Genomic DNA, 18193 nt, shown 5'->3' with positions numbered 1-18193 from the left:
TAAGAGTTTGCATGCCACTAAGGAGCCCACCTGGTACAACCAAATAAATAAATATTTTTTTAAAAAAGATTAAAGAAAAGGAAACTATTTAATGAAAGTAGATTTATTTATTTACTTATTTAATTTTTGGCTGTGTTGGGTCTTCGTTGCTGCCGCGGGCTTTCTCTGGTTGTGGCGAGCAGGCGCTACTCCTCGTTGCTTCTCACTGCAGTGGCTTCTCTTGTTGCGGAGCATGGGCTCTAGGCGTGCGGGCTTCAGTAGTTGTGGCACGTGGGCTCAGTAGTTGTGGCTTGCGGGCTCTAGAGCGCAGGCTCAGTAGTTGTGGTGCACGGGCTTAGTTGCTCCAGGCATGTGGGATCTTCCCAGACCAGGGCTCAAACCCATGTCCCCTGCATTGGCAGGCGGATTCTTAACCACTGCCCCACCAGGGAAGTTCCGAAAGTAGATTTTTAAAAGAAACCTAGGTCATTAAAAATACTAAACTTCAAATGTCTTATAAATCATGACTTAATATCTGGAAAATAAGTTTCAAGGTATATATTATACCTCAACATTTCCCAAGAGAATCCTTACATTCCCTTGATTAGTAGTTATATACTGCTGACCTTAGCATCATACATTATTGCCAAAGCAAGTGAAAAAAATATATATATGTATTGTATATTTAAATCTAGAATCGTCTGTGGCCAGAGTGTTTCCTGACCTCTGCCAATTCCTGGCTGAAAGGACCCAGTGAACCCACTGGCCATGTCATGTATCCCCCTTCTCCCACCCCCAACATCCCTACACACACACACACACACACACACACACACACACACACACACACATCTATATATATATTCATATACATGTAAGATTCATATACATATAGATTCACACATATATTATCAATATATAGTGGAACATTATTGTCATAATAACGAAGGAAATCCTGCCATTTGCAACAACATGGATGGACCTGGGGGGCAGTATGCTAAATGAAATAAGTCAGAAAAAGACAAATCTCACTTATATGTGGAATCTAAAAAAAACCAAATTCATAGGAAAAGAGATCAGAACTGTGGTTCCCAGAGGCAGAGGGTGAGGAGCGGGGGAAGTGAGTGAAGGTGGTCATAAGGTACAAACTTCCATTTATAAGATAACAAGCACTAAGGATGTAACGTGCAACATGATGACTGTAGTTTACAATGCGGGGTGGTATATTTGAAAGTTGCTAAGGAAGTGAATCCTAAAAATTCTTGTCATAAGGGAAAACATTTTTTTGGTAACTATATGAGGTAATGGATGTATACTTATTGTGGTAATCATCTCACAATACATATGTATGTCAAGTCATTATACTGTATCCCTTAAACTTAAATAATGTCGTATGTCAACAAAACTGGAAGTAAAATAAATAAATACCTCAGAATTAAACGTAAAGCTGTGTGGTCCCCCCTGAAAGCCCAGTCCTGCCATTGCAAATGGGGTTCCCCTCCGACCTGGGCCACGCCAGTCAAGTGCAGCCTGGGCCAAGTTTCTGAAGTCCTCAGACCTACTTTCAGGGCAGCACAGACTGGAAGCAGGCTTTTCCACTCACTGGCCAGTGAGCCCTGCCTGGTGGTCACAAGCGCTAAAGCCAGAGATAAGCTCCTTTGTGTTTACCCGAGGAAGACACTTCTTCTATCTACTTAAATGGATGCTTTCTCATTTGAGAAACAAAGTGAAAGATAAGATATGGGTTTAAACATGCTTGCCAATCAAACAGAATATTAGATCAAAAATACATCTAAATCAGGATACTTGAGAATTCTGATCTAAATTCTGGTGTTAAGACGTAAGCTTATGAATGCATCCTTTGAAGGTTGGCTCAACAACAGTTGTCACTGAAGCCCCACTGATCTAGACCTGAATTCACACTGAATTCATTATCATTTCTCTTTTTCAGGGACAATCAAGATTCTCAAAGCACTAACTCAATTTGACTTTTACAACAGTCATTAGCACATTGCTGAAATGAACCTTGAAAGTTACAACTTTCCAAATCCAGTCTTCCTTAAAACACTTAATTTGGATAGGTCTAAAAATTAATCAGGGGACTTCTACTTCCAAGAAGATGAAGTAAACATACTTCTTCCTATTCTTTCCACTAAGTACAACTAAAAACCTGGTTTATATAGCGAACGTAAAAAGACTGAAGGTGGAGAGAAGGCAGAGCAGCGAGGGACCTGAGACCTGAACTGACAGTGGTGACCCCCGGGGTTTTCTTTTACCTCAGATAACCCAGACTTAGAGCTGAAGGAGCTGGATATGGGCAAACATCAACAGTTGCAGACAAAGTCCTCTCAAAAGCCTATTGTTTGTAACCAAAGGATCAGAAAAGGGACAGTCTAGTAAGACAGAAAGCTTTCAGATAATAACTGCTCTACTGCAGCGAATAACACACACACATACATACACACACACACACACACACACACACACACACACACACTGTGGCCCCAACCCCACCTATATTAGCAAAATCCAATGCATATGTAGAATTCCACCCCCACCAGGGTGTAAGGAAGCACCCCACCACCCTGCGGGGGTAGTGTTTGAGAAAACCACGTAGGCAGAAGAGACTTTCATCCCTGACAGCTGGTACTGAGTCCCTTCCACTCCCAGTGGTGTCAGTGGAGACCATGTGGCCAGCTTGGACTTCTATCCCTACCCAGCAGTAATGAAATGCTCCTTCCCTACCTACAGGGGTGGAGTCAGAGGAGGGACAGGAAGATTCAGGGCTTTCACCATCACCCAGTGGTAGTGAGACCACTCCCACTGCAGTTCAGCAGAGACCATGTGGGAGCTGAAACTCCCTCCCCTGCCCAGCAGTTTGCCAAAAGAGGACAAGTGGAGATCTTGGACTTCTACCTCAATCTGGCAATAACGAAGCAGTGTTCCCCCTTCCCTGCTAGAGCAGTGTCAGAGAAAACCAACTAAAACAGAAGGTTGAACTAAGACCCAGAGTCTCATAACAATATGAAAATGTCCAGGTTTCAACTGTAATTCACTTGTTATACCAAGAGCCAGAAGATCTCAAACTGAATGAAAAAAAGACAATCAATCCATGCCAACACCAAGAAGACAGAGATGTAATACTTACCTGACAAAGATTTTCAAGCAGCTACAATAAAAGCAATTAGGAACACACTTAAAATAAGTGAAAATAGAAAGCCTCAGCAAAGAAATAGAAGGTCTTAGTAAAGAAATACAAGACATAAAGGAAAACTGAATGGAAAATTTTAAACAAAAAAATACAAAAGTTGAAATAAAAAACTCGTGTATGGGCTCAATAGCAGAATGGAGGGGACTAAGAACAAATCAATGAACTTGAAGATAGACCAACAGAAATTACCCAATCTGAATCAACAGGGAGAAAAGGTTAAAAAAAAAAAAAAAAGAATAGTATTGATAAACCTGTGGGACTATAACAAAGGATCTAATATTTGTGTCATCAGAGTCCCAGAAGAAGAGGAGAAAAGGGCAGTGCTGAAAAAGCACTTCAGGAAATACTGGCTGAAAACTTCCCAAATTTGGTAAGAGACAACATACAAATTCAAGAAGTTGAGCAAATCCCCAATAGGATAAACCTGAAGAAATCCATGCCAAGACATATCATAACTAAACTTTTGAAAACTAAGGTTGATACAAATACTTTGGAAGACAGTTTGACAGTTTCTTACAAAACAAAAATTATTCTCACCATATAGTACAGCAGTAGTGCTCCTTGGTATTTACCCAAATGAGTTGAAAATGTGTGGGGTCAGCATTATGTGGGAACTCTATACTTTGTGCTCAATTTTGCTGTGAACCTAAAACTGTTCTAGAAAATAAAACTTTTTTTTGGTTTGTTTTGGTTTTGGTTTTTCGGGGTTTTTTTGCAGTACGCGGGCCTCTCACTGTTGTGGCCTCTCCCGTTGCAGAGCACAGGCTCCGGACGCGCAGGCTCAGCGGCCATGGCTCACGGGCCCAGCTGCTCCGTGGCATGTGGGATCTTCCCTGACTGGGCACAAACCCGTGTCCCCGGCTCCAGCAGGCGGACTCTCAACCACTGCGCCACCAGGGAAGCCCAATAAAGCCTATTTTTAAAAATTACATGGAATTGAATGAAGATGAAAATATAATAAATCAAAATTTGTGGGATATTGCAAAAGTAGTGCTCAGAGAAAACTGTGTAGCACTAAATGCATACATTAGGAAAAAAGAAAAGTCTCAAACCAATAATCTAAGTTCCCCTCCAAGAACCTAGAAAAAGAGCAAAACAAAACCAAATCAAGCAGAAGGAAGGAAATAATAAAGAAAAGAACAGAGACATTCACAGAAAGATAGACAAGATGAAAAGGCAGAGGGCTATATACCAGATGAAGGAACAAGATAAAACCCCAGAGGAACAACTAAATGAAGGGGAGATGGGCAACTTTCCAGAAAAAGAATTCAGAATAATGAGAGTGAAGATGATCCAGGACCTCGGAAAAAGAGTGGAGACAAAGATCAGGAAGATGCAAGAAATGTTTAACATAGACCTAGAAGAATTAAAGAACAAACAAACAGATGAGCAATACATTAACTGAAATGAAAACTACACTAGAAGGAATCAATAGCAGAATAACTGAGGCAGAAGAATGGATAAGTGACTTGGAAGACAGAATGGTGGAATTCACTGCTGTGGAACAGAATAAAGAAAAAAGAATGAAAAGAAATGAAGACAGCCTAAGAGGCCTCTGGGACAACATTAAACGCAACAACATTCGCATTATAGGAGTCCCAGAAGGAGAAGAGAGAGAGAAAGGATCTGAGAAGATATTTGAAGAGATTATAGTCGAAAACTTCCCTAACATGGGAAAGGAAATAGCCACCCAAGTCCAGGAAGCACAGAGAGTCCCATACAGGATAAACACAAGGAGAAACACGCCAAGACACATAGTAATCAAATTGGCAAAAATTAAAGACAAAGAAAAATTACTGAAAGCAGCGAGGGAAAAACGACAAATAACATACAAGGGAACTCCCATAAGGTTAACAGCTGATTTCTCAGCAGAAACTCTACAAGCCAGAAGGGGAGTAGCATGATATACTTAAAGTGATGAAAAGGAAGAACCTACAACCAAGATCACTCTACTGGCAAGGATCTCATTCAGATTCGATGGAGAAATCAAAAGCTTTACAGACAAGCAAAAGCTAAGAGAATTCAGCACCACCAAACCAGCTCTACAAGAAATGCTAAAGGAACTTCTCTAAGTGGGAAATACAAGAGAAGAAAAGGACTACAAAAACAAACCCAAAACAATTAAGAAAATGGTAACAGGAACATACATTTCGATAATTACCTTAAATGTGAATGGATTAAATGCTCCAACCAAAAGACACAGGCTCACTGAATGGATACAAAAACAAGACCCATATATATGCCATCTACAAGAGACCCACTTCAGACCCAGAGACACATTCAGAGTGAAAGTGAGGGGATGGAAAAAGATATTCCATGCAAATGGAAATCAAAAGAAAGCTGGAGGAACAATACTCAAATCAGATAAAATAGACTTTAAAATAAAGAATGTTACAAGAGGCAAGGAAGGACACTGCGTAAGGATCAAGGGATCAATCTAAGAAGAAGATATAACAATTATAGATATATATGTACCAAACATAGGAGCACCTCTATACATAAGGCAACTGCTAACAGCTATAAAAGAGAAAATCAACAGTAACACAAAAACGGTGGGGGACTTTAACACCTTACTTACACTGATGAACAGATCGTCCAAACAGAAAATGAATAAGGAAACACAAGCTTTAAATGGCACAATAGACCAGATAGATTTAACTGATATTTATAGGACATTCCATCCAAAAACAGCAGATTACACTTTCTTCTCAAGTGCACACAGAACATTCTCCAGGATAGATCACATCTTGGGTCGCAAATAAGTCTCAGTAAATTTAAGAAAACTGAGATCATATCAAGCATCTTTTCTGACCACAACGCTATGAGATTAGAAATGAATTACAGCGAAAAAAACGTAAAAAACACAAACACATGGAGGCTAAACAATACGTTACTAAATAACCAAGAGATCACTGAAGAAATTAAAGAGGAAATCAAAAAATACCTAGATACAAATGACAATGAAAACACGAAGAACCAAAACCTATGGGATGCAGCAAAAGCAGTTCTAAGAGGGAAGTTTATAGCTACACAAGCCTACCTCAAGAAACAAGAAACATCTCAAATAAACTATCTAACCTTACACCTAAAGGAACTAGAGAAAGAAAAACAAACAAAACCCAAAGTTAGCAAAAGGAAAGAAATCATAAAGATCAGAGTAGAAATAAATGAAATAGAAACAAAGAAAACAATAGCAAAGATCAATAAAACTTAAAGCTGCTTCTTAGAGAAAATAAAATTGATAAACCATTAGCCAGACTCATCAAGAAAATGAGGGAGAGGACTCAAATCAATAAAATTAGAAATGAAAAAGGAGAAGTTACAACAGACACCGCAGAAATACAAAGCATCCTAAGAGACTACTACAAGCAACTCTATGCCTATAAAATGGACAACCTGGAAGAAATGGACAAATTCTTAGAAAGGTATAACCTTCCAAGACTGAACCCGGAAGAAATAGAAAATATGAACAGACCAATCACAAGTAATGAAATTGAAACTGTGATTAAAAATCTTCCAACAAACAAAAGTCCAGGACCAGATGGCTTCACAGGTGAATTCTATCAAACATTTAGAGAAGAGCTAACACCCATCCTTCTCCAACTCTTCCAAAAAATTGCAGAGGAAGGAACACTCCCAAACTCATTCTATGAGGCCACCATCACCCTGATACTAAAACCAGACAAAGATACTACAAAAAAAGAAAATTACAGACCAATTTCACTGATGAATATAGATGCAAAAATCCTCAAGAAAATACTAGCAAACAGAATCCAAAAACACATTAAAAGGATCATACACCATGATCAAGTGGGATTTATCCCAGGGATGCAAGGGTTCTTCAATATAAGCAAATCAATCAATGTGATACACCACATTAACAAACTGAAGAATAAAAACCATAAGATCATCTCAATAGATGCAGAAAAGGCTTTTGACAAAATTCAACACCCATTTATGATAAAAACTCTCCAGAAAATGGGCATAGAGGGAACCTACCTCAGCATAATAAAGGTCATATATGACAAACCCACAGCAAACATCATTCTCAATGGTGAAAAACTGAAAGCATTTCCTCTAAGATCAGGAAAGACAAGGATGTCCACTCTCGCCACTATTATTCAACATAGTTTTGGAAGTCCTAGCAACGGCAGTCAGAGAAGAAAAAGAAATAAAAGGAATACAAATTGGAAAAGAAGAAGTAAAACTGTCACTGTTTGCAGATGACATGATACTATACATAGAGGATCCTAAAGATGCCACCAGAAAACTACTAGAGCTAATCAATTAATTTGGTAAAGTTGCAGGATACAAAATTAATGCACAGAAATCTCTTGCATTCCTATACACTAATGATGAAAATTCTCAAAGAGAAATTAAGGAAACACTCTCATTTACCATTGCAACAAAAAGAATAAAATACCTAGGAACAGACCTACCTTGGGAGACAAAAGACCTGTATGCAGAAAACTATAAGACACTGATGAAAGAAATTAAAGATGATACCAACAGGTGGAGAGATATACCATGTTATTGGATTGGAAGAATCAATGTTGTGAAAATGACTATACTACCCAAAGCAATCTACAGATTCAATGCAATCCCTATCAAATTACCAATGGCATTTTTTACAGAACTAGAACCAAAAATCTTAAAATATGTATGGAAACACAAAAGACCCCGAATAGCCAAAGCAGTGTTGAGGGAAAAAAAATGGAGCTGGAGGAATCAGACTCCCTGACTTCAGACTATACCATAAAGCTACAGTAATCAAGACAATATGGTACTGGCACAAAAACAGAAACATAGATTGATCAATGGAACAAGATAGAAAGCCCAGAGACAAACCCACGCACCTATGGTCAACTACTCTATGACAAAGGAGGCAAGGATATACAATGGAGAAAAGACAGTCTCTTCAATAAGTGGTGCTGGGAAAACTGGACAGCTACATGTAAAAGAATGGAATTAGAACACTCCCTAACACCATACACAAAAATAAACTCAAAATGGATTCAAGACCTAAATGTAAGACTGCACACTATAAAACTCTTAGAGGAAAACACAGGAAGAACACTCTTTGACATAAATCACAGCAAGATCTTTTTTGATCCACCTCCTAAAGTAATGGAAATAAAAACAAAAATAAACAAATGGGACCTAATGAAACTTCAAAGCTTTTGCACAGCAAAGGAAACCATAAACAAGACGAAAAGACAATACTCAGAATGGGAGAAAATATTTGCAAATGAATCAACGGACAAAGGATTAATCTCCAAAATATATAAACAGCTCATGCAGCTCAATATTCAAAAAACAAAAAACCCAATTCAAAAATGGGCAGAAGACCTAAATAGACATTTCTCCAAAGAAGACATACAGATGGCCAAGAAGCACATGAAAAGCTGCTCAACATCACTAATTATTAGAGAAATGCAAATCAAAACTACAATGAGGTATCACCTCACACCAGTAAGAATGGGAATCATCAGAAAATCTATAAACAACTAAATGCTAGAGAGTGTGTGGAGAAAAGGGAGCCCTCTTGCACTGTTGGTGGGAATGTAAATTGATACCACCACTATGGAGAATAGTATGGAGGTTCCTTAAAGAACTAAAAATAGAATTACCATATGACCCAGCAATCCCACTACTGGGCATATAGCCAGAGAAAACCATAATTCAAAAAGAAACATGCACCCCAATGTTTATTGCAGCCCTATTTACAATAGCCAGGACATGGAAGCAACTAAATGCCCATCAACAGATGAATGGATAAAGAAGATGTGGTACACATATACAATGGAATATACTCAGCCATAAAAAGGAACGAAATTGGGTCATTTGTAGAGACGTGCATGGATCTAGAGGCTATCATACAGAGTGAAGTAAGTCAGAAAGAGAAAAACAAATATCGTATATTAACGCATATATATGGAACCTAGAAAAATGGTACAGATGAACCAGTTTGCAGGGCAGAAATTGAGACACAGATGTAGGGAACAAACGTATGGACACCAAGTTGGGAAAGCAGTTGGAGGGGGTCGGGGGGGATGAATTGGGAGGTTGGGATTGACATGTATACACTGATGTGTATAAAATTTATGACTAATAAGAACCTGCTGTATAAAAAAATAAAATTAAATTTAAAAAAAATTTTTAAAAGAAAAGAACAGATATCAATTAAGTTGAAAACATAAAGCAGTAGAGAAAAATGAATGAAACACAAAGTTGGTTCTTTCTAAAGATCAAGAAAATTGAGAAACCTCTATCAAGCCTGACCAAAAAGTAACATGGAAGACACAAATTACCAATACTACGAATGGAACAGGGGATACGAGAAACAGCGGCTATCACTTCAGACCCTGCAAGCATCAAACAGGTAACGAGGGAATAATAGTATGAACAACTCTACACACAAATTTGACAACTTTGATGAAATGGATTAAATCTCTAAAAACAAAAATGACACAACTTACCCAGTATGAAAGAGATAATTTGAATAGCTCTGTAACTATTAAAGAAATTGAATTTGTAATTAAAAAACCCCCTCAAAAGAACTCTCCAGGCACAGATGATTTCACTGAAGAATGAACACCAGTGCTACACAATCTCTTCCAGAAAAGAGAAGAGAGAATACTTCCCAATTTATTTTACAAAGCTGATACCAAACCAGATAAAGACCATGCCATAAAGGAAAACTATAGACCAATATCACTCATGAATACAGATGTAAAAATCCTCAAATATTAGCAACAGAAATATTGCTAATATTAGCAATATGAGCAATTAGAATTCACTAATATAGGGCTTCCCTGGTGCCGCAGTAGTTGAGAGTCCGCCTGCCGATGCAGGGGACACGGGTTCGTGCCCCGGTCCGGGAGGATCCCACATGCCGCGGAGCGGCTGGGCCCGTGAGCCATGGCCGCTGAGCCTGCGCGTCCGGAGCCTGTGCTCCGCGACGGGAGGGGCCACAGCAGTGAGGGGCCCGCGTACCGCAAAAACAAACAAAAAAACAAACAAACAAAAAAAAGAATTCACTAATATATAAAAAGAACTATATATACAACCATGAGGTTTTTTCTAGGCATGCAAGCTGGTTTGATATGTCAAAATCCATCAGTGTAATCTATCGTATTAACAGACTAAAAATGAAAACTCATATGATCATATCAACTGATGCAGAAAAAGCATATGACAAAATTCAACATCCATTTCTGAAACTCCCAGAAACACTGGGATACAGGAGAACTTCCTCAACCTGATAAAGACATACAAAAAAACAACAGCTGACAATATACTTAATGTAAGACTGAAATGGTTTCCCATGGGGAACAAGGCAAGAATGTACTTTCTCACAACTCTTATTCATCATACTTCTCTAAGTTCTCGTCAGTGCAATAAAGCAAGAAAAGAAATAAAAGGCATACAAATCAGAAATGAATATAAGTGCTCGTATGTGATGACATGTTTGTCTATGTTAAAAGCCCCAAGAAGTATACAGAGCCTCTTATAACTAATAAGTGAGATGAGCAATCACAGGATACAAGGAAAACATACAAAAATCAATTGTATTCCTATACACTAGCACTGAACACATGAACACCAAAATTAAAAATATAATAACTTAAAAAAAGAGAAACACTGAGATACATATCTAACAAAAACATTAATAGGACCTGTATGCTGAAAACGATTTAACCCTGATGAAAGAATCAAAGAATATCTAAATAAATGAAAAGACATACCATGGTCAGGAACTGGAAGACTCAACATAGTAAAGGTGTCAATTCTCCCCAAACTGACACACAGGTTTAATTCAATTCCTATCAAATCTCAGCAAGTTTTTTGTTAGTAGATATAGACAAGATTATTGTAGAATATATATAGAAAGACAAAGGAACTAGAACAGCTAAAACAATTTTGAAAAAGAACAAAATTTGGAGGAATCAGGCTACCCTATCTCAAGACTTAATATATAGCTACAGTAATCAAGACTGTGATACAGGCAGAGGGATAGACACATAAATCAGTGGAACAAAATAAAAAACTCAGAAAGAGACCTACACAAATATGATGCACTGATTTTTGACAGATATGGAAAAGAAGGGCAAAAGCAGAAGGAAAGCCTTTCCAACAAATGTGGCTAAAGTAATTTGACAGCCAGAGACAAAAAGTGAATCTACGTCAATCACCTTATAAAAATTAAATCAGAATAGATAATGGTATTAGATGTAAAACTACAAAACTTTTAGGAAAAGCATATGAGAAAATCTTTGGGATCTAGTGCTAGATAAAGAGTTCTTAGAGTTGACCTCAAAAGCACAATCAATAGAAGGAAAAACTGATATATTGTACCTTATCAAAATTTAAAACTTTTGTTCTGCAAAGGTCTGTGTTAGGATGAAAATACAAGCTAAAGATAAGGAGAAAATATTTGCAAACCACATATCTGACAAAAGACTAGTATCTAGAATATGAAAGAATAAGAATTATTCTTAAGAATAAGAATTCTCAAAACTCAACAGTAAAAAAAAATCCAGTTAGAGCACAGACAAAAGACACGAAGGGACATCCCATCAGAGAAAATATACAGAAGGAAAAGAGCACATGAAAAGACGTTCAACATCATTAGCCATCAGGGAAATGTAAATAAAACCACAATGAGATACTACTACATGCTTATCAGAATGGCTAATATAAAAAAGTGACATCAAATGCTGGTGAGGATGTGGTTCTCCACATTGGATCATTCACACATTGTTGGTGAGACTGTAAACTGATACATTTAATCTGGAAAACAGTTTGGCAGTTTCTTTAAAAAGTAAATATGCAACTACCATATGACCCAGCAATTGCGTGCCTGGGTATTTATCCTGGAGAAACGAAGACTTATGTCTACCCAAAAACCTGTCCATTAATGTTTAAAGCAGCTTTATTTGTAATAGCCCAAACCCAGAAACGATCAGATGTTCTTCAAAGAGTAAATGGTTAAACAAACTGTAGTATATCCATGTCATGGAAAACTACTCAGCAATAAAGAAGAAGAAAATATTGATACAAGCAACAACCTAGCTGAAAATCCAGAGAATTATGCTGAATGAAAAAAGTCAATTCCGAAAGAGCACATATTGTTTGACTCCATTTATATATTTTATTTATATTTTTAAATTTTATTTATTTATTTATTTTTGGCTGCATTGGGTTTTCATTGCTGCACGCGGGCTTTCTCTAGATGCGTCGAGCAGGGGCTACTCTTCCTTGAGGTGCGTGGACTTCTCATTGCGGTGGCTTCTCTTGTTGTGGAGCATGGGCTCTAGGCGCACGGGCTTCAGTAGTTGTGGCCCGCAAGCTCGGTAGTTGTGGCTTGCAGGCTCTAGAGCACAGGCTCAGTAGTTGTGGCGCATGGGCTTAGCTGCTCTGCGGCATGTGGGATCTTCCCGGGCCAGGGCTCGAACCCGTGTCCCCTGCATTGGCAGGCGGATTCTTAACCACTGCGCCACCAGGGAAGCCCCTATACATTTATATAAAGTGAGAAAATTTCAGAAATGAAGAACAGACTAGTGGTTGCCAATGGGCTGAGAAGGGGTGAGGATGGGAGGGAAGTAGGTGTGGTTATAAAATGGCCCCATGAGGGATCTTCCAGGTGATGGAATTTTTCTGTATCCTGACTACACCAGTGATTTTGTACTAAGATTTTGCAAGATGCTAATATGGGCAGGAACCAGGTGGCGGGGTGGGGCGGGGGGAGGTCAGGAGATCTCTGTGTGATTTCTTTTTTTTTTTTTTGCGGTACGCGGGCCTCTCACTGTTGTGGCCTCTCCCGTTGCGGAGCACAGGCTCCGGACACAAAGGCTCAGCGACCATGGCTCACGGGCCCAGCCGCTTCGCAGCATGTGGGATCTTCCCGGAGCGGGGCACAAACCCATGTCCCCTGCATCAGCAGGCAGACTCCCAACCACTGCGCGACCAGGGAAGCCCTCTGTGTGATTTCTTACAACTGCATGTAAATGCACAGTTATCTCCAAATAAAAAGTTTATTATTAAAAAGCTAATCAAACTGAATCTACTTCAAATGTGTTCCAGCATCTGAAATAACTATTGCTTCCAAGAATCTTCTCCTTGCTATAATTTTGTTAGCAGCCCAAAGGTTAAAGGTTTCTGAGTTAAGCTTAAGTGTTGCAAACATTTGGGGGAAATATACCTAGCATTTTAGGCCAAAATTCTGCCAAAACAAACTTGCCTGGAGAAATCCCATCAAGCGACATGTATTAGCTTACAGAAATTTCTTTTCTTTTTTTTTAGTTAAAAAAATTCTTCCAGGGGCTTCCCTGGTGGCGCAGTGGTTGAGAGTCTGCCTGCCGATGCAGGGGACACGGGTTCGTGCCCCAGTTTGGGAAGATCCCACATGCCACGGAGCGGCTCGACCCGTGAGCCATGGCCGCTGAGCCTGCACGTCCGGGGCCTGTGCTCCGCAACGGGAGAGGCCACAACAGTGAGAGGCCCACGTACAGAAAAAAAAAAAAAAAAAAAAAAAAAAAAATTCTGTAAAGCACAAGTACATTTTCATTAATATTTAAACAAAAAGGCAAAGTTCCCTCGCTTCCCATCCCAGTCTTTTCCCCAGGGAAGTACTGTCTGTTTGAAGTATTTCCTTCAGATTTTTTTCAGATTTTTTTGTGCATTTCTAGACATATGTACAGTTTTATGTGTGTGTCTGATTTTTTTTTTAAATAGAGACAGGATCACAATGTTTATACTGTTCTTCAAATTGATTTTTCCCCCTGCTTCAAAATGTCTTGGAAATTTGCACATCGGTATGTTTAGATCTATGTTTACTCATTCTTTTCAAGTACCTTGCAGTATTCTATGGAATTGATGTACCACAGTCTAATCCTTTGACACTTAGGATGTTTCCAATTTTTGCTATTGCAAGCAATGTAGCCATTGGTGAAAATCCTTGTGCTGTTTCTTGGACCACATATGAGGCTATTTCTCTAGGAGAGAAATCCAGAAGTAGACCGGGGCTTTGCAGGTGTGGCCAAAATTGTTGATTGGCTGAACCAACACCTGTTCCCACCTATTGCCAATCATCTTCTCCTCTCCCACCTCCAAAACAAAGGCTCGACTGACTACATGACCAGTTCTGGCCAATTACACATCAGCAAAAGTTTGCTGGGCCGTCCCTAGGAGTGTTGCTGCTTTCCGAGTAAAAAGGGCTGGACATGACTGGCACTGTCCCTTTTTCCTGCCCTGAAGGTGGCTGTGGTGTTTGGAGGGGTGGCAGCCATGTTGCAACATGTAGGAAAGTCAAGGGAATCACAGTGAGGTCAGCCCTGATACTAATGAGTTGCTGAACCAAAGCCAGCCGGCAGTTACCTCCAGACTGCTTGCTATGTGACAAGAATAAACTCCTATCAGGTCAGGTCTGGTTTTCTGTTACTTGCAGCCAAATGTGTTCCTAAATGAGTCAGTACTAAATTACTCTCTAAAAAGTCTGTATTCTACTCTCTCACAAAAGACTACAAAAGTATTCCTTTCCCAAAACTTTTGTTTACTTTGAATGTTGTCAGTCTTTTAAATATTTAACCTAGCTGATGCATGAAAAAATTTCACAGGAAGTAAAGTGTCATTTCATACACTTACTTGACATTCAAATTTCCTCTTCTATGATTTTTCTTGTTGATATCTCTTGACCACTTTTCTACTGCACTGTTTGACTTTTTCATATTGATTTGTAAGAATAAATTTCCAGATAGCAAAGCAGGCCGAGCTAAACTCAGGGAAAACTGTCTCTGCATCTTTATACCATCAGTCAAGTCAAACATGATTACAAAAAAAATCTTTGGTGACAGGCCACACCTCTGACAGGGAGAGTCATCTCTCTCTCACCATGAGGCAAAGTGTCAAAAAGTAATTCAACTCGTGCAAACTGCCCCCACGCCCGCCCAAGCCCATGCTTGGGCCCATTACTACTTTCTCTGCAAACCTAAACCTAAAGAAAGGTTTATGGGATCGTGACACACTGGTGAACCAGGCAGAGTCTTTAACATACCTCAGCTCATTTAACCCCCAAATCAAACCCAAAAGGCAGTCATTATTATTCCTATTTTAAGAACAAATGATAACAGTAAACTTTTAAAACCAAGCATTTCTTTCCTATCACAAAAACTTACAACATTCCAGGCCCCATAATAAAAACCAAAAGGATTAAGTATTTACCTAAAACTCAAATGATATAAAATACATTGTGCCTGTTTTGTCTCCAATAAATTGGTTTTTTTATTACAGTCCTGAGATCTGAAGCTATATCTCATCTACTGTGTATACCAAATGGAAGGCACCTTATAAATACCATATTTTATTAAAAATTAAAATTGGCAATTAAAAAGAAATAAAAATAAAATACATTGTGCCTATCTAAATATATCAACATGCTTAAGCAAGAAACATTGCTAAACCTGTTTAGTGGTTTATGAATCTGAAGAAGCTATTCCAAAGCTTGGTTCTAAAGTTTATTGCCACACTATAGTTAACCAAAATTACTTCCAGCTTTTAAAGTGAGAAACTAAATTGAGTAGGATTTTAATGCTTCAACAAGAAGCATCTACTAGCTAGCCACCCCATCCCAGAGCAGCAGGTGAGGAATTCCTCTAATCAGTTACCAAAACCAACCTGACACTAGAAAACAAACAAAATAGTTAAAGATAATGAAAGATTGTCATGGAGGGCAATGTAAACAAGTTGAATAGAACAAGCACCATCCTTGAGTATTTGTACATGGTTTGGATTTTGGATAACTGACTCCACTTTAGAAGCCTAGCAGCTAGACGAAAAGAGAAAGCTGGGTAAGTGCCTGCTCCTGGAACCAGGTGGGGAGCAGCAAGAAGGCTGAAGCCTTGACAAATATTTCCTTGCTTTCCACCACCCCTCTCCTCTCAAGAGCTGTGGATTCTCTCTGGCAAAGCATCATACAAAGCACTCAATCCACAGCGGGAGAGAAGCAGAGGCATCAAATCTCCTTGATGCTTCCAACCAAAACGTCCCTGAGGGGACATGCCCAGCCCAGAGCCAGCAGGCCAGGGCCCCAAGAACTAACAGCCCCAGCGGCAGGAAGGCCAGACCAACCAAGGTGCTGCCCACTTGGGCTCCAGAGAGACATGAAGATTCATCTGGAGCACCCTTTTGCAGAGTTTTTTATAGCCCATTTGTAAGGCACAGGAAAATGCCTGGGGGAGTCTGATTTCTAATTTTACGTAAAAGAAAACAAGTCCACAGACACACAGTGTTTATGGTCTATGAAAGTGCAAATAGGTTGACAAATCCCCAATCTCAGGGTGCCTCTGGTGGTTTCTTGCATTTTCCTGGTGGGCTTGCTCAGCCGTTCCTGCTTGGGGAGAGGCAATGGGGTGTTCTCCCCACCCCCACGCCACTGCTCCGTAGGGCTGCACACCTCACCCGACTGGCACAAGAGTAATAACACATGGAAAGAAATCTGACTCTGTCAAAGTCAAAGGCCAGGCCTGGAGAGGGGAGGGGCGTGTCCTGGTGGGCTGCTCCTGACCTGGGTCCAGGTATTTGCCCGGCGCATAACAGGAAGCTTTAGTCACCAGAACAAAACAAGCCAGATTCCTTGGCCCTTCAAAACTGTCCAAGCCTCAGGCCAGCTCACTAAAGTGACAGTAAGCAGGGCACATGAGAGAGGGGGACAACAGGTCTCCAAGAGGGGCAGGAACACAGAGGAAAAGAGCAAAAAAGATAACAGAAGTGGGTGACGGGGCCAAAATGTGCTGAAATCAGACCAGGTGCTGCAGCACAGTGCCGACTCTCCGGGAAGCGATACACCTGGCCCCCAAGGGCTCCTCCAGTGCCCATTAGAGCTGGGCCCTAAAAGGACCCAGGGAGGACCAGGCCTTGCAGATGCGCCCAGCAGGCTGGTGTCACTGAGACGGCAGAGTCAAGGAGGGCGGATGGCTCAGCAATGCTCCCCCCGACCCCCTACCTCACTTGTGCAACCAACTAAACGCACGGCACACAGTCTCACTGTCGGGTGCGCACGCTGCACACACAGGCTCATGGTCAGGCACAGCACACACAGCCTTCTTAGGTGTGAGTGCACACAGACATGCACCCTCCCAGTTGACGGACACAACATATTCAACTTGCCAGTTGGGTGCTGTAGGCACACAATCATCTGCACGCACAAACTCTGTCAGGAGTGAACACACACACTCTCTCAGACTCAGGCTCTTTTGGGCGTGCACACAACATTCCACAACCTCCCAGTCAGGTACACAGAAACCTCTACATAAGGTACACACCCGCACTCACAGCCTGTCAGGAAAACCCGAGCGCACCACCTCTGTTAGGTGCACACACACACCTTTACCGCCTCTCAGTTGGTGTGTGCACACCCACAACATGCAAGTGCACACACACACATAAACCGACACATACACACACTCCCAACGTGTCGGGTGCACGACACTCACAACTTCTCCGTTAAGTGCACACACACCCTTCCAACGTCTGTCTCCTGCACACACAGGGCACACACACTTCCAACCTGCCAGGAACACACACGCGCGCTCACAACTTCTCCGTCGGCGTGAGCGCACACACAAACTCCCGGCCGGCAGGGTCGGCCCCACATTGCCACCCCCCGGGAGAGGCGCACGCCCCCTCCCGCGCCCCGGGCTGCGCGGGCACACTCCCCTCCCGCCGGCACCCGCACGCCGGCCTCCCTGCGGCACACCCCGCACCCACGCACCCCTCCCCCAGCCCGGGCAGGCGCCCTGCAGCCAACTCCGGCCGCGCGGGGAGTGCCCACGCCCCCGGCCCGCCCCGCCCGCGCCCCTCCTCACCTTTCTCGCTGGCGCCCGGGGCCCGGCCCTCGTCCTCCTTGGGGTTGGTCACCTGGGTGATGATGGCCGGGCCGTCCATGGGTGCGCGGCACAGCGGCAGCCCGCCGGCCCGGCCCCCCGGCAGCCAGGCGCACGGGCG

At 41.2% G+C, this 18193-nt stretch overlaps 1 protein-coding gene across 4 annotated transcripts in view; it reads right to left on the bottom strand.

Moving 5' to 3' along the window:
* The window catches only part of CTDSPL (CTD small phosphatase like), a 121724-nt gene extending 103537 nt beyond the window's left edge, over positions 1-18187 (bottom strand). For all 4 annotated transcript variants that reach the window (XM_029244180.1, XM_029244182.1, XM_029244183.1 and 1 more), the window contains exon 1: positions 18055-18187. In XM_029244180.1, coding sequence (XP_029100013.1) covers positions 18055-18133 — 79 coding nt within the window. In that variant the 5' untranslated portion in view covers positions 18134-18187. The remainder of the gene's footprint in view (positions 1-18054) is intronic.
* Between the last annotated feature and the right edge of the window lie 6 nt (positions 18188-18193).

This window comes from Monodon monoceros, unplaced genomic scaffold (genome assembly GCF_005190385.1).
Source record: "Monodon monoceros isolate NGI ecotype Baffin Bay Population unplaced genomic scaffold, NGI_Narwhal_1 Super_Scaffold_3, whole genome shotgun sequence".
Lineage (NCBI taxonomy): Eukaryota > Metazoa > Chordata > Mammalia > Artiodactyla > Monodontidae > Monodon > Monodon monoceros.
Note: the sequence above shows the minus strand (reverse complement) of the source record. Positions and strands in the feature narration are given on the sequence as shown.